Source organism: Zymoseptoria tritici, chromosome 5 (genome assembly GCF_000219625.1).
Source record: "Zymoseptoria tritici IPO323 chromosome 5, whole genome shotgun sequence".
In the NCBI taxonomy this organism is placed as follows: domain Eukaryota; kingdom Fungi; phylum Ascomycota; class Dothideomycetes; order Mycosphaerellales; family Mycosphaerellaceae; genus Zymoseptoria; species Zymoseptoria tritici.
The window spans coordinates 1,369,850-1,395,607 of NC_018214.1; the positions used below are offsets into that span (position 1 = coordinate 1,369,850).

Below are 25,758 nucleotides of genomic sequence, written 5' to 3' on the forward strand. Positions count from 1 at the left end.
TCTTTTTCCCGTATTGCGGGTCTGCCATCCAATGTCTCTCGAGCCTCCAGCCATGGTGCATGTGCATGGGTATGGGTGGGGGTTCCTTCGGGTCGCACAGGCCGAGCGACGTCATGATCTGTGTCGATTCGAATCCCTCGCTGCGTGACCTTGCAGCCGACGATGATCCCCGATGATAAGGCGGAAGACGGTGACCGGAGGAAGTGGATGGGACCTCCAAATATGCTTGACGAGACTCGGAGGTGCTCGACATGCAAGCAGACCCTTTTGGCTCCAAGGCCAAGCGATCGGGTCGATGAGGGCACAAATCTTGTCTTGCTAGCTATCGTGTTCTTTCCGAAGCTCGCAGCCGCATCGTCAAGTCACCATGCATGCTTCCTCCACGGCCTCCGCTCGAAGGTTTACTAAAGATCGGTAAGCCTCTGCTGCGAGCTTTCATTTGCTGAAGCCGCAGTGAAACCCCGCGCTAGATCGATGGACGATCCGTGCGTTTACGATGGGGCGCCGGCCGCCAACGCTTGAGAGGGATAGTGCGGCGCATGGTTTGGTGATGGTGATGTTCGTTGCATATGGCTGTTGTTCGGGCCTTCTGGACGCCAGCATCCTGGGGTGCGTTGCTGTGTGCAGGGCTCGAAGATGCTGCATCCAGTCGCAAAATGCCGCATCGATGGAGTCGATTCCAGCCTCTGGCGCATGCGCTGTACGACGGCCAAGCTTCTCACCAGAAGTCTCAAGGACTGCTTCCAATGTGCGAGCAGGACTAGGACCACAGTGGTCTTCGTTCGGTACCTCTCACTCCGCACAACGGTCCAACCTGCAAGACCCACCACGTTGCCCACGTCTGGCTAGCCTGTGTGTAGTGCCCGCCCACTAGCTGGAGTTACCTGGTCCTTCGTGTAGAATCGCTTGCTCGACTCGGTATCGGCGGTTACGTTATTGGCAGCACCTCTGCGAGTTAATCTGTCACGAGTGGGAACGGTCCGACCAAGGCCAAGCTTGCAAGGCTCCGGCACCAGGATTCACCGGCAAGGCAGGGTTGTGTTGAGTCGAGGGAGAGTGCAGTAGGTGCGTGCGGGCTTCGTTACGTGGATGGGCGTATTAGATTAGGCAAGGTGTGGAAAAAATTAGAGGTCGTGCCCAGTCAAACGGACCGCCGGCGTGCAGCAGCAGCGTCCAGCATTATTGTTGTTGTTATCCGGTGGTTTAAATTCCCACCCAAAATCCAAGTAAGCCAGCCAGACCAGACCCAGGCCGACCGACCGCCCGCCCGTTTTGACGCTTTCTCTGTGCTGCCATTTTCCACCAACGCTCGGCATCGCGGCATCGCCCGCCCTATCGCGCGCAATCGTCCGTCCTTTTTATCCCCAGCTCCGTCCACACCTTCGAAGCTTTCTTCTCTTCTTCCACTACAGCTGCGCGTCTTTCTCCCCGACACGACAGTAGTGACACTCTTTCCCTCACGGCTGCCCTCCATTGATTTGGACAATGGCCGCTCCACGTGTCAGCTTCTCCGACAAGGACTTGGAGAATGGCGAAGGTGGTCCCGAACGGTACGTTGTTTTGATCCTGCCGCCGCCGTCGCCGCATTGATATCACCACCACGACGCTTTCCTTCCACCCACCAGCAATCGCACTCGTGCAGCTGCATCCGCGGCGCATCCACTCGCACGGCAAGGCAATCACTGACAAGCTCGAATAGATCGCGCAAGTGGTCGCAGGCTCCTGGCAACATCGAGGACCTAGGTAAGACGCGCTGCATTCACCACACCCGCACCATGAAATTCAATGCATCTGACTTTGTCGATTTAGACGAGTACACCGCTCTCCAGAAGTACATCTCTACCTACCGTGATCCCAAGCTCGCCCAGCAGGATGAGGTCGCCAATGCGCACGCCGAGTCGCAGAAGAAGAAGCCGTGGCAGGTTCGTTGCCACTTCACCTCTCCGCACACACCCTTCGTCCACTGACCAACCCGCGCAGTTCTGGAAGAAGGCCCCGAAGGCTGAAGATGATGGCGATGCCATGGTCGTCCCCGAGGATTGGCTCAATGCCGACATCCGCCAGGGTATCACCAACGCTGATGTCGAGAGTCGCCGGAAAAAGTTTGGCTGGAACGAAATCTCCACCGACAAGGAGAACTTGTTCATCAAGTTCTTGACCTTCTTCACTGGCCCTATTCTCTACGGTACGTCTCATCATCCATTCACACTTCGGCATGCACAATGGCTGGTCATGAGTGCTTGCGGGCGCAAAAAGCTTGGCACAACGGCCATGCTGCATTGCATGTTTGATCTGCACGATGCCGCCCTGTTGTCGCAGAGCGAAAGCTAATTCTTGGCAGTCATGGAACTCGCTGTCCTCCTCGCCGCCGGTCTCCGCTCTTGGATCGATTTCGGTGTCATTATCGCCATTCTTTTGCTCAACGCCGCCGTCGGTTGGTACCAGGAAAAGCAAGCTGCCGATGTCGTCGCCAGTCTGAAGGGTGACATTGCCATGAAGGCGACCGTCGTCCGTGATGGTCAGGAACAGGATATCAAGGCTCGCGAGCTCGTCCCCGGTGACATTGTCGTCATCGAGGAGGGTCAATCCGTGCCAGCCGATTCTCGTCTCATCTGCGACTACGAACACCCCGAGGACTTTGAGAAGTACAAGGAGCTCCGCGAACAGCACGCTCTGAACCCCGAGGAGGATCCTGCTGGTTCCGAGGACGCCGAGGGTGAAGAGGGTGAGGGCATCCAGCACCAAGGTCACTCCATCATCGCCGCCGATCAGTCCTCCATCACTGGAGAGTCTCTCGCCGTTGACAAGTACATGGGCGACACCGTCTACTACACCACTGGCTGCAAGCGTGGCAAGGCCTACGGTGTTGTCTTGACCTCCGCCAAGTTCTCCTTCATCGGTCGCACTGCTACTCTCGTCCAGGGCGCCAAGGATCAAGGACATTTCAAGGCCATCATGAACAGCATCGGAACAGCGCTCCTCGTTCTCGTCATGTTCTGGATTCTCGTCGCCTGGATCGGTGGTTTTTTCCGTGGAATCAACCTTGCTACCCCCGAGGCCTCCTCCAACACCCTCCTTCACTACGTTCTGATCCTGTTCATTATCGGTGTGCCTGTCGGTCTGCCCGTCGTCACCACCACCACTCTCGCCGTCGGTGCCGCCTACCTCGCCAAGCAGCAAGCCATCGTCCAGAAGCTCACTGCTATTGAGTCGCTCGCTGGTGTCGATGTTCTGTGCTCCGACAAGACCGGAACTCTCACTGCCAACCAGCTCTCCATTCGTGAGCCTTACGTTGCCGAGGGTGAGGACGTCAACTGGATGATGGCCTGCGCCGCCCTTGCGTCTTCTCACAACATCAAGTCGCTCGACCCCATCGACAAGGTTACCATTCTTACGCTCAAGCGCTACCCCAAGGCCCGTGACATTCTCAAGGACGACTGGAAGACCGAGAAATTCACTCCCTTCGACCCTGTCTCCAAGCGCATTACGACCATCTGCACGCTCCGCGGCGACCGCTTCACCTGCGCCAAGGGCGCTCCCAAGGCCGTTCTCAACTTGACCGAATGTTCTAAGGAGACCGCCGATATGTTCAAGGACAAGGCTACTGAGTTCGCTCGCCGTGGTTTCCGCTCTCTCGGTGTCGCCTACCAGAAGAATAACGACCCATGGGTTCTTCTCGGTATGCTTTCCATGTTCGACCCTCCCCGTGAGGACACCGCCCAGACCATCATCGAGGCCCAGCAGCTCGGTGTCCCAGTCAAGATGTTGACGGGTGATGCCATTGCTATCGCCAAGGAGACTTGCAAGATGCTTGCCCTCGGAACCAAGGTCTACAACTCGCAGAAGCTCATTCACGGCGGTCTTTCCGGCACCACCCAGCACGATCTCGTTGAGCGTGCTGATGGTTTCGCTGAGGTCTTCCCCGAGCACAAGTACCAGGTCGTGGAGATGCTCCAGCAGCGTGGTCACTTGACTGCCATGACTGGTGACGGTGTCAACGATGCTCCATCTCTCAAGAAGGCCGATTGTGGTATCGCCGTCGAGGGCTCCTCCGAGGCTGCTCAGGCTGCCGCCGATATCGTCTTCCTCGCCCCAGGTCTCTCCACCATCGTTTTTGCCATCAAGACTGCCCGCCAGATCTTCCAGCGCATGAAGGCCTACATCCAATACCGTATCGCTCTCTGTCTCCATCTGGAAATCTACTTGGTCACCTCGATCATCATCATTCGCGAGGTCATCGCCTCCGAGCTGATCGTCTTCATCGCCCTGTTCGCCGATTTGGCCACCGTCGCCATTGCCTACGACAACGCCCACTCCGAACAGCGCCCTGTCGAGTGGCAATTGCCCAAGATTTGGATCATCTCCGTCATCCTTGGTATCGAACTCGCTATTGCTACCTGGATCGCCCGTGGTACATTCTTCATGCCAGGCGGTGGTCTCATCCAGAACTACGGAAACTTCGAGGAGATTCTCTTCTTGGAGATCGCTCTTACCGAGAACTGGCTCATCTTCATCACCCGTGGTGCGCAGACTCTCCCATCGTGGCAGCTCGTTGGTGCCATTCTCGGAGTGGACATTCTGGCTACCCTGTTCTGTATCTTCGGATGGCTCAACTCCAGCATCTACCAGCGCCCTCTCCCATCCCCGATGTCTACCTTCCAGCAGACCGCCAACGGCCACACCGATGTCGTCACCGTCGTTGTTGTCTGGATGTTCTCGATTGGTGTGATGATTGTCATTGCCATCACCTACTACCTCCTCAACAAGATTCCCGGTCTCGCAGATCTTGGACGCCAGAACCGCAGTCTCCACGACACCCAGATGGAGAACATCATCGGCCACCTGAGCAAGCTCGCGCTCAAGCACGAGCGTGACGAGAACGGCGATGCCCGATGGACTTTGGCCACCAAGGCCACTGATGACGAGGACGACGACTAGTCGCCTCTTGAGATACCACATTTTCCTTGTCAAATTCACAAGTACGAGTAGGAAACAGACGCGTGTTGATTCCATTACTGAGAGGAACTACTCCAGGTGCCTGCTCCTGTCTTTGAGGGAGCGAAGTGCACTGTACATAAATCTTCTGGTAGATGCTTAAATGCGCTGTTGAACTGTTAACCTTCGTTCAACATCTTTATCACTACAATCGTCTTTCAAGAAGTCTCAGAGCCTGTCACCGCCTTTTCCCATCGTTGCTCTTGGGGAGTCTTGGCCTTGTAAACACCGTCGTCACCTCCACGTCGTGCCTTAAGTTTCCCGTTGCATGCTCAACCTTCCCGATAAGATCCTTGCGATCCCCAGTCACGGCAAGAGGCGGCATCTCGGGTTCGACAAGGGACCCGAATGGAGACACGCGCAGGATTGCCCGGACAAAAATGACAACACCAAATATTATTTCACAAGGTCTCTCATGATTACTGCGACCTCACGCGGGCATGATCCTGGATTTGAGGACTCGCAGGGATGACAGCGATATCTGCGATTATTTGCACCGGCGGACATTTGCTGTGCGACGGCGATGAGCTGCGGCGATCGCTTCAACAGTTTCAACACCAAATCACAGAACGTCTTCAAGCGAACATCCTGAAGACAGCGAATTCTAGTCTAGCGGCGGCGACTTCACGGCGCAATGCGAATCGCAACTTCCGGCGGATCCAACGCGGACACCGTCGACAGCCGTTCAAGGACTGTTTTGGACCTCGTGTATTGTTTTTGGGTCGAAGATTGATGTGGGCCCGAGAGTGGAGGACAATTTCTTGTGATGCGAAATTTGGGACCCACGGAGATGATGTCGAACGTCCCTTCTATCGTTCGTCTGAATCTACCGAAATTGTTGTCCATTTGCCGTAGGAGGGGATACTGTGGGAACTGTTTCAGGGAAGTGCATTATGCTTCGACTCTTCCCTTTCCTTGGAGTTGACGTGCATCACAGTACGATGTCGGCTTGCTTCCTCCATCTTTGAGCTTACCTTGAACTTGGAATCTTGCGGAACGTGCGACTCGAGGCGACAGCCATCGACCAGGCACCGGGAGCGTAAAGAGTAAGGACCAGGGAGCTGCAAGTCGTGGGCTGGAACACGGTCCGGATACCATGGATCTTGCGAAGACGCCGTGAAAGCTACAAGCGGTCGACCGTTGTCCATGACAATGGATGTGTTTCTGGACACCATGAGCGATGTGTTGGCATGGAAGATTCACGACGGCTGTGCATAGCCATAAACCATGACCGAACATCTCGAATGGGCGATCTCAGTGCAGCATAACAAGCCAACAAGTATACCCACTATCGCAATCTAATTGATCGTATACCCGCCGTCGACAACCATGGCCGTACCTTGAATGAAGCTGGCTTTGGAGCTGGACAGGAACAAGACGGCATCTGCAACCTCTTGGGCGGACCCAGCTCGGCACCTATCGATAAGAGGAGTCAGAACTGAGCATGTGCAAAGATCCGGTCGCTTGCGGCTGGGTGCTTCAGTGCCTGAGTGCCAGTACGTGCGACGCAAGCCCAATCGGACGAGATTCCGGACGTCGACTTACATAGGGGCAATCGCTATTGCTGGTCCCAGGACGTCCATGTTTGGCCGTGTCATGGGCGTATCGATCACGCCCGGGCAAACGCTTCGAGACCGTGTTAGCGTTGGCCGCTTTATGAGGCTCATCAAATGAAATGGCAAATTTACCAATTGACGCGGATATCGTCCTTGCTATAATCAATAGCATCGCAACGTGTCATGCTAATGACAGCTGCCTTCGATGCACAGTATGCCGCTGATTGGAATGAGCAATTGTTGACGGGCCATGGAGTCATCAAACGAGAGGTACTGACCAGCTGCCGGTCTTCCCACGATTCCAAGTTGGCTGGCGATGTTGACAATGCTACCACGACTGCCTGGTCGACCATCGTGCGTTGGTAAAGGTTCTTGCTTGAGCATCTGCTGGATCTCGGCTCGAGAAGTGAGCCAGCAACCACGGTAGTTGACGCCATTGATGCGATCGAAGTCAGGAGTGGTGGTTTCGTGGCTTCGTTCGTTATTGCTGAGGATGCCTGTCGTGGATGGTTATGTATATCGATGAAGATGAGTATCTGGAGTTGACCAACCAGCGGCATTCACAGCGTAGTCGATACGTCCGAAAGCCTCGACGGCTCTAGATATCAAGTTCGTGATCTGATCTTCCTGCAAGACGTCCATTGTAATGCGAAGGACTGTGACTCCATCCGATCCAGCAGCGGCTTGAACCAACCTCTCCGTCGCAAGAAGTCCATCGGCGTTACGGTCTGCGACAACAATTGTTCGACATCCTTCTTGGGCGAATGAAGTCGCTATAGCCTGCCCGATACCTTGTAATATCGTGTCAATGCGAAGAGTTGACCGCCGTTCTTGGGCTATGATTCGTACCCGACGCTGCACCTGTGACAAGAGCCACGCCGTGGAATAGGGTCATCTCTAGGACTTGAAAGCGAGTAGACTAACTTGTTGTTCGCCAGAAATCCTCAAGTCGTTCAAGATTGTATATTTGTCTTGAAAAGTCGCCAGGTGTTGAAGAACGAGATGATGTAAAGATAGGCCGAACCTTGGCCGCGACAAGTCATTGCCCGGGCAGCTTCCACGAAGCTTGACCTTGCTCTTACTCCCTTCGACACCTTGCTCTTACTCCCTTAGAGCTTCCTCTACACCACGGGACATAGCAAGACATGCATCAATACCAGCGTGCGCTTGAGACAGATTTCATCCCGAGACTCGTCTGCCTCGAGCCTGGACCAGTCTTTGTCGACGAGTTTCAGACCATTGTGTGGCAGTTGCTTATCGATACTTTGCCAGCAATGGCATCGGCATTCTCTTGCCAATGCACAGGAGGAGCACAAACTATCTGGTGAAGGAGGATGGCCCTCGAGCACGTCGCACTGCCAAAGGAATCGCAAATCCAAGGGTGTCCTTCGGCAGTCCTGTTCTTGATGAGTTGAACTGACGGCTGCTTAGGGTTATTGGTGCTTAGGGTCATGGCTCGACAACACACCTCTTTTATAGGCACGGAAAGCTTGGTATACCGCATGAGCAGGACATCAGGACCAAGAGAATGTCGCGAACTGAAGCACGACGTTGTCAACTACTGGTGATCGAGCTCAGCAAGACCGACACGAAATAGGGAATCTATGGCTCCCAGGATCCGGTCGCTGGCGAGAACGAGAACCTGCCGCATCTATGCATCAGCCTCGATCCGGTCGATCAGACTTCAACTTGAGAACATCGAGACCATTGGAGCCAGACCGAGGTGAGGTCTTCGAGGCGAAGACGTCGAGAGCTTGTTGCTTAACACGGGACGGCGAGCACGCAGAAGATGATTATGCACGTCCGGGTCTCTGAGATCGATGGACGTCGAAGTCTCCATGGTCTCGCAGCCGCAGTGCGAGACACAGGCAGTGCAACATTTGGAATTGAGTACTGCAGATATCCGGACTGCGGCTAGTTGTGAGACCACGATTGCTTGGACACATGCAGGTTGCCGTGCCTCGGAGGCCCCCTCTTGCAGTCACACCAAGGCTGTCATATTCGATACCTAGGCGACTGACATCTATGCGCACGACGACTATGTGGTGGACTCGCGGTTCGCATGTGCTGGTCGCTTTCTTTGCTGTCTACCGTTGCTGCATGCAGTCGCGCACGAGCGACGACCCTGGTAGGCGAAGTGAATGACCTTTTCAGCAAATGGCACTAGTGTTGAAGCTTGTTTTTTCGTGGTCCGTGGGCAAACATCATCGAACGTCCTTGTGATCGATTACTCCAACTTGATTCCATCGAACAGGGCATGCGCTTCTTCGCTCGTCTCGACCTCAGCGGCAACTTCGATCTGGACAGAAATCACCATCGACCCCTATCATGGCTCCCGCCAATGCTTTCCGCATCATTCTCGGCGCACTCGTTTCACTTCACTTGCTCGCATCGTCGGTGACTGCGCAGAACTGCTACTATCCAAACGGAGATCTGTCCAAGGTGGACGCACCCTGTTCTTCCGACGGAGGAATGTGCTGCGCCGTCGGCTGGGAGTGCCTCAGCAATGGCCTCTGCTACTTGGAGGCTGAAGACTACACCGAGCGAAGATCCTGCACAGACCAAAGCTGGGGAGACGACTGCTCTCAGTTCTGTATCACAGGTGAGGTGCCATGATTTGGATATGCGCAAGGAGTTGACGCTGACCAAAAATACCAGGAGCTTCCGTCATCGGCAATGAAGCCATCCAGCAATGCTCGGACGGACATTGGTGCTGTGACGCCGACCGCCATCAAAGCACACCATACTGCTGCGACAGCAAAAACGCCTCGCTAGTCATCGATGTCCCAGATGGTCGCCAGATCGGCTTCATCTCGAGTCTGTCTCCGCCCTCCTCAACGGCACCCTCAAGCCGTTCCACACGCCAATCCTCCACCGCCACGAGCGACTCGTCCTCAGCTTCAACTTCATCACCTCCCTCGACCTCAACAACTCCAACGCCAACGACCATCACCCGCCTCGACACGACCTCAGACTCCAACGGACAAGCCACGACCATCACTTCGCTCATCACCTCCGTGCCATCACCCACCTCGACGTCAGCCATCTCACCCTCTTCGAAAGCTTCATCATCATCCGGTCCCAAGACCCTCACGATCATCATCGCTGTCATCGTCCCCGTCGTGGTACTCTCCCTCCTCGCTCTCGCCTACATTCTCTACCGCCGACACAAACGCAACAAACCCGCACAACTCGCCCTCGCGCCCCCTGAAATGGTAAACATGTACCGCGACCCCGACGCCACGCCCGAACTCAACGGAGACTTCCCCACAACAGGCGCAGGCGGCGGAGCAATCGACAACAAAATCGAGCGCAAAAGCGAACTCTACGGCTCCACTCCCGCAGGAGAAGGAGGAAGAGGAGGCTACGCCATCCACCAACACAGCCCAGCCGTCTCCTCCCTCACCAACTCGAACGGCACGAATCGCAACAGCGCAGCCACCGATCCACCGCTCTACAGTCCCGTCTCTGGTATCCAGCAGTCTCCGCCACTCGGAGGAGCAGGAGTAGGAAACGCAGGCAACACGCCCATGCTGCCGCAAGTCCAGGAAGAACAGGCGCACGAATTATGGGGTGGGGACTGGCCTGGTCGGATGATGTATGCGCCTTCGCCGCCGCCGCAGGTGTTGCAGCCTGGCTATACGGCGTATCGAGCGACACTCCCGACGGAGGATGGACCCAAGGCCAATCTAGTCGGTGGACAGGGCGGAGAGGTTGCTGGGAAGGGCGAGCCAGTTGGGCAGGGAGACGAGAGTGAAGAGGTGAAGCCGAAGGATTATTGAGGCGAGAGACGAATGGAAAGCGAGGATCGATGAGTGGCATTATGATAGTGTGCGTCATACGGCAGTGAGGCGGAGCAAGGACGGCAAGATGGTAATGTTGCCCCAGGGCTTGCCATTGTTGTTATCTTGAGGCCTTGGAGGTTTGAAGTCATACATATGTGCGTCAAGGCGCGGAACCCCTCATCTACAAGCGATAGTGAAGTGAAGCACGATCAACGCGAGACTGGGGACAAGTCCTCTTGAGCGTTGGTGACAGAACAAAGTGGTGTTGAGCACTGCTTCTGCTGCCTGCTATTCAGGCAGAGGACCTCACACCCAAAACGGGTCTGTGAGACAGTAGTCGAGACTTTTAATGTACACAGTGCAGGAAGCCTGATTTGCATTTCGGTGAGCCCAACAGCACACGCTCCATCGTCCACATCCCATGCTTCGTCATTGCAGTCGTGAAGTTCGATACAGTCAACTTCCCTTCGAGCCCATCCTTTCCTCCTTTCCATCCAATCGTCATGGTTCCACGCATCAGTAACACCGTACGCCACGCTAGAATGAACAAAGCCTCCAGGACTCGAACGTGTTATGAGATCGACGGAAGGACAGCCGGCGTCGCATCGGCGTCTTCCATCTTCACATCGTCGTCAATTGCAGATCCGCCCTCAGCAGCAGCAGCCTCACCCGAAGATGAAGGTTGAACGACGGGTACTACCGCGGCAGGACCGGATGCCGTCGAGGCCGGTGAGCTCTCACGGTCGGCTTTGCCATCTGGTTCCTTGTCCTTCGCTTTGCTGCGACGAGTGTAGTCACTCAAGCTCAGCTTCTTGCGTGCAGGACTGGGAGAAACGGCTGCGGTGACGGCTGGCGAGAACATCGGGCCTGTCGTAAAGCTGCCAGGAGATTGTGCGGCGGGACCGTTAGCAAGTATGGGCTGTGAGAACGGGTTCGACGGTGGAGGTGGCATCGCTATGTGCAGGTCCGGTTGCTTCGACGACTCTTCGCCAGCTTCGGGTTCGGTAGACTTGATAACAGGACGTAGTGGTGGTACCGGCGGCAGTACAGGTGGGGACTGCTTGCTGGTGCTTGGTGAGTCCTCAAGGTTTGGCGGTTCAGGCGATGGTTGTTCCTCCGCTAAAGCTTCGGCCTTCGTCCCTTCCTGCGGCGCGTCTTCCATCTCGGCATCCTGGTCGACTTCCACTTTTGACGCGTCAAGGGCGACGGCTTCCGGAAGCGGCGACGATGGCGCCGCGGGTGATGACATCGACTCGACAGGCTGCACAATTGGCTTCTCGGTGTCCATCTGATCTGCTTCATCAACTGATGTCTTTACCGGGCTGGTCGACAATGCCGCGCAAGAACTGGCGTTGTTTCGTGCACAGCGCTCCAGCAACCTCTGCCTCGTCGAGACATACGGCCTCCGTGACGATGGTGTGGGCGCGCGTTGCGTTGCTTCTTCCTGATCCATGTCGCATTGAGTTTCGGAATCGACGTAGACGGGCTTCGGCCGCTTCGCAATTCTGCCAGAAGGTCTCATGGGTGCCTTTTGTGTCTTCGGTTTGCGACCCATGGTCGACTTGGCTGGAGGGAGAGAGGCTTGCTTGGGTGTGCCACTGTCGGGATGCCTTGACGACGTCGTTGTAGGTGGTAATCCCAATTGTTTCGACGTGGTCGCACTCGGTGTGTTCAAGCTCGAGCCAGCACTATTGCGCTTCTTTTTTGCTTGTTTGCCTGTCCTCTCTTCCTCTTGCCGTCGAAATATCTCTTCCTCTTTCGCCATCTTTTTGCGCTCCCGCTCAGAGATCTCAGGAATCACAGGCTGCGTGCCATTGGCAGAGTAGTGCGTGTTCGGTGTGATGTCCCGACTCGCCGAATCGCGACCTGCGGATCCAGAAGCTGACCGTGAGTCAGTGCCGTCGTCATCGGCCTCGACTTTGCGTGCTTCGCTGCCAGAACGACTGTTGAGCGCTGCTGTATTGAGCGGCGAGACCTGAGGCCCTTTACGCTTCTTCGACTTCGGCATCCTAGTGGTAGGTGCCTCGTCTTCGTTGTTACGATTGCGACGGTCAAATCGTGACATCTTGCAGCTGCCTTCCGGCAGACCGCAGGCACACGGGCCACAATTAGCAAGAGCTGTGGACACCCAAGCGGAGAGAAGTTCCATGTGCTCGTCCGATAGTGTACTACGTTCGTTGAGCTCCGGTAGTCCTTCGCTTGTGTCCCAGCTCACTGCCACCTCGACGCCCGGCTCAATTTGTGATGTCGCCATGAAGCAAAAATGATAGTCATGCCCTCCAGTGACCAGTATTTGGAGCCGGGCGTTGGGTTGGCAGCTGCGCCTTACGTACCGCAACGCGGTGCCTTCGTTTCGTGCGTCGATGATGATAGGCAAGCTTGGGTGAAAGAAGACGAAAGGTTCCGGATGACGCAGCTGTGGCCACCTGTTGGAAGCGTCCTGTTGATATTCCTTCTTGAAGGCAATAACTCCTTTGAGTTCGCCAATGTAGCCACCCGAGGGAACTGGCTCTTCCACGGTCACCATCTTCCAGCTCGGGTGTTGACCTCCATAGCGGACAGTGTCATCGTGGGCATCCTGAATATGAATCATAGCTTTGCCAGGAATGTCCTCTAGTTGGCTGTCCCATCGCATGAGAACCTCGCCTTTGGGCTGCTTGTGCATAGCTCGGAACTCGTCCTCATGCGCAGCCAGCCACGCAGGTAGAGCACTGCCTATGGCGATGTTGTTGAAGACATTTGCATCGGTGACCCTCCAGCTATCTTCCGAGTAACACTGCAAGAATTCTTCGGAATACTGGTCGATACTGGCGTCCGGCGACCGCGATACGCTCCGACGCTGGTTGACGGTGGAGGCGTTGCGCTTTCGAGAATGGCCCTTCGTCGTAGTGGTGGTGGCAGTAGAGTCCGATGCGCGATGGCTGGTCTTTGGTCGTTTCGCGGGCGGAGGTTGGTCTCGAGGGCTCGCACTGTTCCGATCGTGACGAATTTTATCCGCGGCGGACCAACCATTTGTGTAAGGAACCAGCTCTTTGACTTTCTTCTTGTGACTCTTCGACACCGCGCGCTTCGCGCCGTTGGTCAAAGGCTCTGCATGCTCTCGTTTTTGTCGCTGGCGAGCACGCGCAGTGGAAACATCGACCGGTCGCGGACTGCAGTCGACGCAGTAATGTTGCAAGTCGTCCGGCAGGCTCAGCTCGTCGTAGTGAGGATAATAGCACGATTGGTGTTGCCAGCGATTGCACAAATCGCAGGCGACGGTCCAGCCATCGTCGTCGGCGTAGCCACAAATGCAGCTGATCTGGCCATCGTCCGCGGGCACGTCGCTGGTTTCGGACGCGGCGAAGCGCTGGTGCGACGATAGGTGTGATACGGCGTGCGATGCGTGGGAGAGGTCGTGAGCATTGATAGCTTTGACAGGAAAGGCGGCGTCTGTCATGCTATCCTGTTTGTAGAAGAGAGCAAGGAGATTAGATGCCGAAAGGTTCGCCAAATCGGCGGCGCATGACTGAACTGCCACAGGCCAAGCGTGCGTGACGCCCGTGGACGACACGACGACCGACACCGCGCGACGATCGAGTCGAGCGCGTGCGGTGAAGTGTGTGAAGTTGTGAATGTGCGGCTGCTAGCAGAGCGACCGAATAAAGGGCACTGTTCGCAGGAGTCAGACACGGTCTTTAACAGCGGTGCAGGTCGCTCGTGAGCGCGGTTCGCACGGCAGCGGTCTCGCAGGCGTCGATAGTGAATGATGAATGGCACGGCGATGGATCATGGGCAAGGAGCGCGACCTTTTCGTAGGCGGTGGCCGGCAGAATGGCGACCGTGTCGAGTGAAAGTGGGCGGCGGAGCGGCGGTACGGCGGTCGGCGTCCGGGCAATGGCAGGAGTCGGTTCCAGTCGTATGTCGAAGTGATCTGAAGAGTCTGAAGAGGCAAAGTCAGTATGAACAGGTGCCGCGCAATGGGCAGTGAGGAAGTGAAATGGCGTTGTGAGTAGGCAAATGCGAGGGTCGATTCGAAGAGACAAGAGAGCGAAAGAGGGAACGGCTAGCTCCCTTCCTCGAGCGGACGGTCCCGAGGAGGGTCAGCCAATCAACTTAGACTCGCGCGACGTGCGGATTTTTGGGCTTGCGAAATGCGAGAGGATGGTGTGTCGAGGCGGCGCCTTGCAGCTGGCCGCGCAATGACCCATCAGCAGAGAGGGCTCGCAAGGCATGTCCACGGAGAGCGTCCAGAAAAAAGACGACGAAGACATATTGTCGAGTTGTGTCAGAAGGTCGCATGCCGTCTTCGTCGATTGTGAGAAAGGTGCGATAAGAACGGGCGCGCGGTGGGGAGGGAGTCGTCTCACTCGCTCGATGGACCGGGGAACAGCGTGAAAGTGGACCAGGGTGAGGATCTGAGTTGATTGGTCGACGCGTGAATTGTCTTCGCCGCTACTTGTAGCAGCCTACCGAGCAGAGCCGGCTGGCAGAGTCTCTCTCGATTTCGTGCAGGACTCCTCCCTTCGCGTCCTCCCACGCTCCTCGACACTGCCGTCGTTGTGTTGTCGAGCAGGCAGGAGCAAGCAGCCTGGAATCGAGTTACGACCACCAACGCTTCCAGGTATCGCCGTCTCGACGTCCACTGCGACTGCTGTGCTCCATCGAACGCGCCGATCGATTTGCTTTGCCTTGCCCGCACGAGTAGCAGCAACATGACGCACAACTGCATCGCACAGCTTCTAGACCAAGAAGCTCTATTGCATCCCTCGATCCTTGGGTCTTTCGACTCCACCGCCGTTTTCGTCATCCGCCAACTTTCGAATTCGCATTGCTTCGAACACAGCAACGGCAACTTGTAGGTTGCGAAAAGGCAGAGAATCAGGCATCCTCCGGTTGGACTGGCGTGACGTGAAGAGAGATGTGACATTAGGTGCAACATGAGTATATTCCGGCAGCTGAGGAATGAAATTTTTTCGTGTAGAGCGTGGACAGGTACAAGTCGTGACCGGTCGAGGAGCGCTTCGCACGGAAACAGGTCGCGGAAAGAGATTTTTGAACTTGATTACTACACTACGTTCGAGCTGGACGAGGCAGGAGCGAGATCGCAGTCGACGAGGTCAATCAATCACACCTCGAAAAGCGAAAATATGGTGTGCCTTAGCACGACTGGATCGTTCGTTGGGCAATACAGCAAGACGATTCAACACACCGCGCGCGAGCGCTTTCATATGAAGAGCGCAGATCCCAAATGTTCTGGAGGACATCAAAGATGCAGGAAGAGTCGTTGTAACAGATTTACATATTCCACAGATAAGCATCGCTGTCATCGCTACGGTGTCCTCTCTGCATCTTGACAACTCTGCCTAGCTCGAAGAGGCCTCCTCGACCATGCACGCTATACATGCTTCCATCAATCATCCTTTTCGTGCCCGAAATACCCATATGTAGCGCGAAAACAAGCACCCTCCCAAAAATGCAGCCATGTCAATCCCTTCCCCTCATTTCCTTCTGTCGAGGACTCGAGATGATCTATGAGCACCCGAAGATCATATAGTCGTGCCGTTCGCCTGTGATAGATTTCCCTTTCTCTGCAACGTCTGTATCTGGTCGTGGGACCGAAGCTGATGGCCAAGAACTGTAGTCGATCGATGTCTGGTACCGGACATCCCAGAAAAATGCAATAATGCCAGAAAACGCCTGCTGTGTGGGAGACTGCGTACAATGCAGTTGCTGCTCCTATTCTCCTAAAAGATGCCCATGAACTTTTTCTTTCCGGCGAGATCTTTGCTCTTCGCTCCGACTTTGCTCATAGGAATGCCTGGAGACAGCCGTCAGCGCATGTGTCCGCGGGGTGTAATCCTCTCGATCTGGGATTTCAAACATACCTGGATCTCCACTCGATGCGGCGTGAATAATAGCCAGTCTCTGCTTCGCCGTCTCATTCCCCTGATCTGCTGCACGAACATACCACACATTCGCCTCGAGAGGGTCTCGTCGGCAGCCAATGCCCATCTCTGTGAAGTAGCCCACAGTATACTCTGCTTTCGCGAAGCCTAATCAAGCCCATGTTAGCAATATGCTCACCCTGATCGAGGCATGGTCGCCACGACTCACCTGACTCCGCAGCCTGCTTCGCCCAGGCGTAAGCCTCGTTCTCATCCCTCTCCAACACCGGCTCTGCTCCGATCATGTACCACGCACAAAGCGCCATTTGGCCTTCGGCATGGCCTCTCGTCGCCGCGCCATTGTAGAAATGAACACTCAACGCTGCATCGCGCGGGCACCCGTACAGACCATTCTCGTATGCTTGACCCATCAGGAAGTTTGCGTGAACGTGTCCCATCTCCGCAGATTGTGTGAGCAATTGTGCCGCGTATGCCTCATCCTTGAAGATCAACTCTCCGTGCCCCTTGAGATGCATTATGCCCAGCTCGTACGGTCCAGCATTATATTGAGGATCGGCACTTTCCTGTGCACGCTTCAACCATTTTACACCCTCTCTGTACTTGTCCTTCAGACCCATGTCGCCAGATATGCACGCGAGGCCGAGTCGCGTTGCCGCACCGGGGTGGTTCTTCGATGCGCTATTGCGGTAGAATTGAACAGCCTTCGGAGGGGATTTTGCGCAGCCCCAGCCGAACTCGTAGCATAGAGCGGCTCGATATCCGGCTTCTGCGTGTCCGTGCTTCGAGGCGTTTACGAAGAGTGAGAACGATTTATCGAGGTCGGGTTTGCCTTTGTTGAAGAGTCCAGAGGAGAAGCCATCGGCGAGGTAGTATTGTGCGAAAGGATAGGCGCGGTCAGCTAGACGTTGTAGGATCTGTTTAGCTTCGTTGGTAAGTTCACTGGGATCGATGCCATCTTCTGGGTTCAGATCTCGGGCCGCATTGATCATGAAAATAGCAAATTCGTACTGCACGGCAGCATCGGTAGTCTTTTTCACATTGGCGCGGTACATATCCAGCGTCTTCTTGGTATCCAGCAAGCTAGCGGCATTACCGACCACTGATTGTAGGCCTGCATTGTTGAGTGGTCCTCCCGGTGCGACCTGCTGGCTGTATGGCAGGTTGTTGAGTAGGTCGACGTAGCTGGCCGGTCTGCTCAAGGGTGATCTCCGGGATGTCGACAAATCCCGGCCATGACCTTGCGAGTCTGACACTGCGCTCATTGGCGACAGGGTTCGTCCTCGCATTTCTTGGCCCAGGATATATGATGACACCGGCCGTTGGGCTGTTGTTCGCGGACCATAAGCATGCAATCCTCCTCCATTCGAATGCTCGCCACCTGACGAACTCGATACCGTCGATTTCGTGGCCGAGTGCGAAGCACGATTTTGTCCATGTTGAGTCTGCTTCTTGCTTCCATCCTCAAACGCATGGTACTGAAGACCTTGCGATGGATCCTGATTATACAAATCCACCTCTTCGCCATCCTCTTCTATCCGCGGAGTGGTATTGGTGTTGGACGAGTCTCGGCTGGGTGCGCGGGTGTGATATGAAGGCTGGTGGTCGTAGCCGTTTGGCGCTTTGGTTCGGACCGGGAGGGAGCCCGTCGAGTCTCCCATCGTTAACGAGGGGTCATAGGTGTGCATGCCATGTCGTGGCTCGTCATCTCTGGCGTAGGCATAGCTGAGGGCCCCGTGCTCAGGCTTCACGATGCCCATCTGTGGAGGACTGACGTGGACTGAATTCATGGGCATCTCCTGTATGCGAACCTCTGGAGCAGGCGAATGCTGCACGTTGGAGACTGGCTTCCTCTTGACCGGCGACGGTATGCGCTGCTGACTGCCGTGGGAAACTTCTCGATTGTGTGTATATGCCTTGCCCGAGCTTGAAGGCGAGGCTGAATGGAGATCCTGCGATCCTGTGGCCCACTGCTCATGGTGATGGTGGTCCCACTCCTCTTCGTGTCCCAGATATGTGGACTGCGACAAGGATTCCGCATAGCCGTACTGCGCGGCCTTCACGGGCCGCAAGCCCTGCGGCATAGTCGTCGTATCCAATTGATGTCTGTTCTCCAGAAAAAGATGAGTGGACTTCCTCCTGATTCGCTCGACACTGCCCCGTCAAATGTTCCTGCTGTCCAACGAGCGGACTGTCAAGCTCGACGTGATTCTATGGTATGAATGAGTCGCCAGGCTTCAAGGTTTATCCAGGCACGAGCAGGATGCGATGTTTCGACTGTCGAAAGGTTGACTGCCCGGATATGCAGGGCTGGCCGAAGGCTGGGTCCTCGGGTGTGCTGGGCCGTGGCGGACTTGACGCAGATCATTCGGCGCTTGGTGTAGATTACTTGAGAGGTCAGGCTGGACAACGATTGTGACTTGGGAGACTATTGACAATTACACAAACGTGACGAGCATTCGCATCTGTGTGGCGGCTACGTTCTCTTTGTCGCTGCGATAAACACTCCTTGCGACTCCCATTGTTTCATCAGGAATCTGCCCGATGCCGTACAGCGTCGGACCAAGACCGTTAACACGACCGATCCTAGGCGCGAGGAAGAAACACCGGGGGGCGAACAGCGGTTCCCATTGCAACAGTGCCGTTCAGGCGTATTCGCGGCCTTTGTCGCGGGAATTTTGATGCAAGCAGTAGGTCGCCGAGAATGAGCGAATGATCTACGACAAATATAGATTCATCGAGTCCACGCGCATGTGGATCGCGCCGTGGCGATGGGCCACAATTAGCTCTACGGCGGCTATGCTCGAGTTGGTGATGGCCAACAAGACCGATGGACCAGCTATACTGCTTTGACGATATTCACACGACCATCAAACGGGTCCTGACTTGTCAGTCAATTTCGAGCGAAGGACATAAGCTGATGCGCTCTCCGAGTGAGGTCTGTCGCAGGCAACCTTGGATACCTGTCTCCGCGCACGGATGCTACAGCATTGCGCAACAAATGTCAGGGATGAGACGAAGCCGCAGGGATTCAGACTGGGATTGTCCCTATCAGATCGTGCGTGTTGCACGTGAAGGTACCTTAGGCAGGCCATCGTCTACCCCTGCATGAATACCTTATGAGAACACTTGGCCGGGAAAAGTTTCTAGCACTTAGGGCAGCATTCAAGTCGGAGCTCCACGTGCACATTTGTTGATACAATTGGGTCGGCATGCATGTTTGCGGGAGAACCAGATCTGTATCAGACTTCCCTGTACGAGACAACAAAGATGTGAAGACGATCGCTTTCAGCCTTTTTGAATTTGAGTTCTGAATTTTGACAAGATGGGCTGCCGGATAGCCATCAGCAACTAGTAGACTAACCTATATACGATCCCAGAACACCCGCGGCCAAAACCGAACAAAGGAAACTATGATACACGAAAGTATCGTTCAGCCATCAACAGTCTGTTGTGAACTCTCATTCGCGTCGACTTAATCGAAACAGGTCCATGCCATTACCACAACACACCCTCCCTCTAGTACCGCATCATGTCGGCCTTGATCTTCTCCATTGCGTCCTTGTAGCCAGCCTCGTACGCGACGTCGAGCTTCCTTTCAGTCGAAAAGCCGGGTGCCTTGCCGCCTGAGCTGTTGTTGTTGTTGTTGTTTCCTCCTCCGTAGCCACCACCACCACCACCGTAACCGCCACCACCGCCGCCGCCGAAGTTGGATCCGCCGTATGATGAACCGTAGCCAGAGTTGGCTGAGTTGTAAGATGGTCGTTGGGGCGAGCCAGCCGTATTCTGGGAGCCTTGCTGCCTGGCATCGCGCTGGCCGCTCTCCCAGGCGTTACGTTGTTGTGGGTCACTGTAACCTCCGTAGCCGCCAGCGTTGGAAGAATTGCTGCTGCCTCCATAGCCACCGCCGGAAGAGTTGTTGGAACTACCTCCAAATCCTCCGGAAGAGCTGTTGTTGGACGAGTTGTTGCCTACGCCACCGTATCCACCGGTTGAGCCACCCGAGGTATTGTTGTTGTTGCCGCCACCGTAGCCACCGGAAGAGCCGCCGGAGTTATTGTTGCTGCCACCACCGTACCCTCCAGAGGAGCCGCCGGAGTTGTTGTTGCTACCTCCACCATATCCTCCAGACGAGCCACCGCTGCCACCACCGAAGCCGGAAGACTGGTTGTTGCCACCGTATCCTGATGAACCAGTGTTGGAGGACGAGTTGTTGTTTGATGAGCTACCGCCACCATATCCTCCAGAGGATCCAGTGTTGGAGGAAGAGTTGTTGTTGTTGCTAGAACCATTACCGTATGATGAAGAGTTGTTGTTGGCAGCTTGTGTGTAGCCAGAGTTGGAGCTGGAGTTGTTGTTGTTGCTGTGTGATCCGCCGAAGTATCCACCGCTGGAAGAGTTGTTGTTGTTCGATGATGCGTTGTTGTTCGACAATGAATTGTTGTTCGACGATGAGTTGTTATTCGACGATGAGTTGTTATTCGATGAGGTGTTCGAGTTGCCGATCTTGCTGCCAATCTTCTCTCCACCGGCGGTGGGAACCGTTGCCTCCCGGTTGTTGCGAGTTGGGCTGCTGACCGGGGAGCTTCCACGCTGAACATAGTTGGAACCCTTACGCTCATGGTGCGGTGGTGAGGTGTTGTTACCCCGAGTGCTTCCATTGCGGCTGGTCGGTCGGTTGCTGTCCATGCTGTTTTTCTTGGTGGAGCCGCGCTCACTTGAAGCGGTGTTGTGGACGCTCTGAGCTGTGTTCGTGGAGCCCGCGCTGAAGTTGGAGGAGCCGTTGGATCTCTCGTCGGAGCTATAGCCACGCTCATCGTCAGAGCTGGAGATTCGTGGGGAGCTCGCAAAGGAAACCGTGCGAGACTTAGACTTGGATCTCTGTTGAGAGGATTTGTTGGAGCCGTACCCGGTGCTGCTGACTCCATTGGAGTTCAATCCGTTCTCGCCAGTATTCTTGCGAGAATGATGGCGATCATTGCTCGCTGAGCTGGCGTTGTTGGATGTCGAGTTGCCCATGGCGCTGTTTAGGGCCGAGTTGCTTGTCTTGGATGAGAGGCTACCGGCCCTTCCGCCTGAAGAAGGGTTCTCCTCGAGCGGACTGAGGTTCTTGGCGCGACCAGCTGAGTTGCTAACGGTATTGCGGTCAGACCCTGCCAGAGACCCGGTCTTGGGCTGAGACTCCTTGTTGGGAGCGTACTTGGAAGCGTTGAAGAACCCCATGCTGAGTGGAACGGCTTGGTTCTTGAACATATAGCAGATGGGTGTGAAATATCTCTCGAAGATGGATATCAAGAGATCGGTCGTAACTGGGAGGTAAAGAAAGGCCTCAAGATAATAGAATAAGGACATTAGCCTCTCTCCCGGGTGGCCTGTCGCTCATATAACGAAAGAGTACCTGCCTTCCAACCTGCGAGCGTCGCATCATCGTCACCTTCCAACTCCCCGGGTACCGTCATTGTGCACTCCACTCCAGCCATGAGTGAACGCCTGCACGACTCAAGGTAGATAGCGAGCCCGAAGATCGGACCGTCCTGGACTCCGCGCCAGTCAGCGCACGAAGACAGCATGCAACTGACTCAATGGGCAGAGACGTCATGTACATCAACATCATCGCGCGCCGAAAATCGTGTATAGTGTGTCCCGCGATTCATGGGCTTCGCCGGTGAAAAAGTGAGCTGCACTTTGACATGCTTCAACGGGAGCCTTAGTGTAAACCCTATGCCCGTGAGTAATGTACCTGCATTCAGTGGCTTCGGCTGTGCGTGTCCTGATTGCGCGAATCTGGTTCGGCGATGAGCATCGAACGCAACATCAAAGTCAATCTGAAAGGTCATCGTGATGTGGTCTTTCCATTCACGACTCACAACATGTTCAGCAGAATGTTATAACGATGTGCGACGCCTCGTTTCAGATGCTGGAAGTTGGGCTCTGCCTGTCGGACTATAACACGGCGGTGCTATTGCATCCATCAAAGTCGAATGGTTCCTGGAAACAACCAGTTCGGACGGGTGTTCGCGTGAACTCCGACGACATGTGACGATCCCGAAAGGGACTGCTCAGTGCTCAGTCCTTTTGCGTAAGTGGCTCGTCTAGGTATGGGCAGCGGCGGGCTACACGACCAGAATCGGGCATCAAAGACCACCCATCCACTGGTACTACTGACAAGTTTATGACAGCTGTCGCAAAGTCGCGCTTGGTGGGGCCGGTCCATACTCCGATCGTGGGATCTCGGTGGAGTGAGAATGGGATCATGAGTTCAGAGAGCAGAGGAGAATAGTGGAAGGTTACCTTAGAAGGTCGTCGCTTGCTCTCCATCGCTTTCCTTTGATGACAGCCCAACCAAACAGTTCTGATTCTGCGGGCATCTGGACTGCATCGTGCGCATTTCGATCCTGGTAACCTGGCTCTCTCGTGCGAATGCTGGCAGGCATGCTGTGCAGGCATGCTTCATTCCCTCTGCCACGAGGCTCGCATGTCACTACAAGACGCGGAGAACCGCTGACCACTTGTAGCAGTACGCCTTTCTTCTTCCAAACGTCTTCGTAACCTGAAAGGCGGCGAATAATGGCAACATGAACTTTCTGATTTCAAGCAGCCAAGCTCATATCCTTGTAGGCCATTCCCTACGCACATCATTCCTCAGGTGACACAGATCAATAGGGGTGCACACAATGAAATTGCATGTTCGTCCGACTTCTGTCCAGCATCGCAGCCAAGTGCGAGAGCCGGCATTGAAACATGGTGGACATAGACTGGACTAACCCGGAAGCTGTGATGCAAGCTATGCAGGCGATGGGTATCGGAGGAGATCCAACAGATGGTTCACCGGGCGGATTGCCCGTACCTACGACCATAACGCCCAGCGAAGTGAGGAAGACGAGGTCGCACAGAGCTGCCTCTATCTTTAAGAACTACCACTTGCTCCACGGCATTCTCGAGCGTCATGAAGCGACCATCCAGAAACGATGGAACAAACGCAGCAATCCGCAGAAACGTGCGATTCTCACGAAAGCCTGGGGGAGCAAAATGCCCTCGGGCCACCGGCCAGATTTCCAGCACTTGAGGAAAGGCACTGCAACCATCCCGCAGAACGACATGCAACACCGTCAGGAATACATGTGGCCCTTCATTAACGAAGAAGATCTCATGAAGAGTAAGACGCTGCTCTTGTTCCTTAACGCTCGCGGACGCAACTCTCCTGCAGACTTTGCGGCTGCGGATTTGGAATCAATGCATGTTGGCTTGATAACAGCGGCTGTGATGCCGGCGTTCTTGAATGAATATGTCATGGTATTCACAGGTCGACATGACGCGGAAAGATATGGCGAGCTCCTCCACTGGGATGATCACACGGAGGCATTCGAATGGTTGATGACCAAACGATGCCCAAACCCAGGGGAAGGCCTTCTCATACTCGAGTCGCAGGACAAAATCATGTCGTTCTTGGTCGCCACCGCCACGGAGATCTTGCATGATATTTCCGACCAACAACTTCTGGACTACCCGCTACAAGACCCGCCTCCGATACCCGCAAACGATTCTGGCTTCGACTCACTCGCTGCCATGGCGTCCGAGGCGCCGTATCGCGTGCCAGCTCGATTGAGCTTCTCTCGTATTGAAAGCCTTCTCGCCGCACGGAGAGATGCAGCGGCCGATAACATGTGGGCACTCCGCGAAGACCCAGCGTACTACTCGGAGCTCCTACTAACAGCGCGGGATCATCGTCATGAAACGCTTCCGGACCTCAATGGACATGTCCATCCCCTTTTCCGTTTCGGGAGGGAGGAGATTCTCTGGGCACGAGTGATCGCCAACGAGATTACGAATGCTTTCATACAGCTCGAAATCTTCACAAATTTGCAGGAGCAAGCAGCGAGATTGAAGAAAATGCAAGACCAGTATAATTGTGACGTCCATCCCGAGAAGGACCTTCCGAAGCCTTATCTTGATGCTATCCTACGCTTTCGCTATTATCTCAAATATGCCAGCAAAGGTCCCATAGGACTTCTCAAGCACGCTCTCGTGTCGTCACCAGCGTTTCGTTCCAAGTTTGCTCGAAGACCAGAGGAGAGGCCAGAGGAACTCCGTATCGACGTGATGCGTAAAGCTGGGAAGAAAATGGACCTAGATGAGGCGGAGTTTTTGTGGCTGGCGACGATACTCTGGGAGGATGGACATGATCTGTCTGTTGTGCGGCTGCCCATCATCGTGGACGAGCTTCAGCGCCTGGTAGATACGAGCGCGAAAACGAAATCGCTCGTGTCATCGCACATTGCTGTGGGCATGTCTGATCTAGCGATTGTTACAGAGTGTCTGCGACAGATTGATATCTACCAGCCATGGTCCAACCAATTCGAAGAGCAGATGGTGGACAGGACGGAGGCAATCGAAAAAGAATTTTCAAGAACGGCAGCGCCGTGGACCCGTCTCCTGAGAGCAGTGACGGGCAGTCAAACAGCTCTTGCAAAATACGGAGCTGCAAGCGAGGGTAGATTCAACTATCCAATTGAGAAACGACGAACACGTGAGACGACAGAGGCAATGCAACGAGCCGAAGCCAACTTGGACTTGTTCTGGAAAAAAGTCGACGAGATCTTGCATTTAAACGCTGGTGATCTGGACGGCTTCGCCGTGAAGACGCTTCTGCACGAGCGCGAGTTGCAGCGAACACCGGATTGGGTGGAGCCGACGAAGTCCAAACCTGTTACCCGCATCGAACCCTTGACGAGGCCACTGTCCGAAGTGTATTTTGATCTCGAGCAGCGGACAGAGCGAACAATTCAACCATCGGATACTGTCAAAGAGAGAACCAAACGGAAGACACGTCCTGAGCCCAACGAGCAACAGTCCACACTCCCAGTTGAAGCCAATGTCGCGCACGACAGCGAGGTCCATCCGACCTTCGAGGTCGACCAGCGCGCACTCAAAGTCTTCCGCACCCTCTTCTACACGCCCTCGCTCACCGGCGCACCTGGTGAAGTGTCCTGGACCGACTTCCTACACGCTCTTCGAAGTGTCGGCTTCCTTGGCGAAAAACTCTACGGATCAGTGTGGCAGTTCACGCCAACTAAATTCGACGTCGAGAGAAGTATTCAATTCCACGAACCTCATCCGAGCGGCAAGATTCCTTTCTGGAAGGCGAGACGCCATGGAAGACGACTGAGCAGAAATTATGGCTGGTTTGGAGAAATGTTCAGTCTTTCGCAGAAAGCTGTCGCTTGAGATGGTACCTTACTTGCCACATGCCCTCAAACCGCAAAGCTTATGATAGATTACGAAGAAGAGAGGTCCGAAGAAGAGAGGTCGAGCTTTGTCAACCAACGAGATTTCTGTCTCCCACAGAAAAGGCTAGGTTTGGCACGTATGTCCCAGGCGACCGACGCCAAACTGACTTGAATGATGGGTCCACGCCACGCCACAAGCCGGCAATGAGGGAGTGGCGACCGCGGACTGTGGGCCTTGGAAGATTTTGTCGTCAATAATACAATCATCGGAAGATAGCAGTATCATCACAGTACGATGCCGTACATAGCT

At 54.9% G+C, this 25,758-nt stretch overlaps 6 protein-coding genes across 6 annotated transcripts; 3 read left to right on the forward strand and 3 right to left on the reverse strand.

Moving 5' to 3' along the window:
* Positions 1-1,339: 1,339 nt before the first annotated feature.
* MYCGRDRAFT_59052 (H(+)-exporting P2-type ATPase) lies at positions 1,340-5,144 on the forward strand (the record flags this gene model as incomplete). Its single annotated transcript, XM_003852161.1, has 5 exons — positions 1,340-1,550; positions 1,700-1,743; positions 1,810-1,922; positions 1,981-2,185; positions 2,342-5,144. The coding sequence occupies 5 exons, from the start codon at positions 1,486-1,488 to the stop codon at positions 4,936-4,938; spliced, it is 3,024 nt and encodes a 1,007-aa protein (XP_003852209.1).
* Positions 5,145-6,293: 1,149 nt separating this feature from the next.
* On the reverse strand, positions 6,294-7,446 carry MYCGRDRAFT_86108 (uncharacterized protein; the record flags this gene model as incomplete). The annotated part of the gene is made up of 6 exons (XM_003852563.1): positions 6,294-6,411; positions 6,541-6,621; positions 6,684-6,771; positions 6,830-7,048; positions 7,103-7,342; positions 7,401-7,446. 6 exons carry the CDS (start codon positions 7,444-7,446, stop codon positions 6,294-6,296), a joined length of 792 nt encoding a protein of 263 aa, XP_003852611.1.
* Positions 7,447-8,879: 1,433 nt separating this feature from the next.
* MYCGRDRAFT_109515 (uncharacterized protein) lies at positions 8,880-10,333 on the forward strand (the record flags this gene model as incomplete). Its single annotated transcript, XM_003852162.1, has 2 exons — positions 8,880-9,153; positions 9,210-10,333. The coding sequence occupies 2 exons, from the start codon at positions 8,880-8,882 to the stop codon at positions 10,331-10,333; spliced, it is 1,398 nt and encodes a 465-aa protein (XP_003852210.1).
* Positions 10,334-10,596: 263 nt separating this feature from the next.
* Positions 10,597-15,032, reverse strand: MYCGRDRAFT_109516 (uncharacterized protein; the record flags this gene model as incomplete). Its single annotated transcript, XM_003852562.1, has 3 exons — positions 10,597-13,781; positions 14,053-14,258; positions 14,789-15,032. 3 exons carry the CDS (start codon positions 15,030-15,032, stop codon positions 10,908-10,910), a joined length of 3,324 nt encoding a protein of 1,107 aa, XP_003852610.1.
* A 685-nt stretch (positions 15,033-15,717) lies between these two features.
* On the reverse strand, positions 15,718-21,746 carry MYCGRDRAFT_109517 (uncharacterized protein; the record flags this gene model as incomplete). Its single annotated transcript, XM_003852561.1, has 8 exons — positions 15,718-16,136; positions 16,204-16,371; positions 16,433-18,296; positions 18,841-18,938; positions 19,586-19,632; positions 19,748-21,352; positions 21,422-21,549; positions 21,624-21,746. The coding sequence occupies 8 exons, from the start codon at positions 21,699-21,701 to the stop codon at positions 16,063-16,065; spliced, it is 4,062 nt and encodes a 1,353-aa protein (XP_003852609.1).
* Positions 21,747-23,016: 1,270 nt separating this feature from the next.
* On the forward strand, positions 23,017-25,446 carry MYCGRDRAFT_41653 (uncharacterized protein; the record flags this gene model as incomplete). Its single annotated transcript, XM_003852163.1, has 1 exon — positions 23,017-25,446. The coding sequence occupies one exon, from the start codon at positions 23,017-23,019 to the stop codon at positions 25,444-25,446; it is 2,430 nt and encodes an 809-aa protein (XP_003852211.1).
* Between the last annotated feature and the right edge of the window lie 312 nt (positions 25,447-25,758).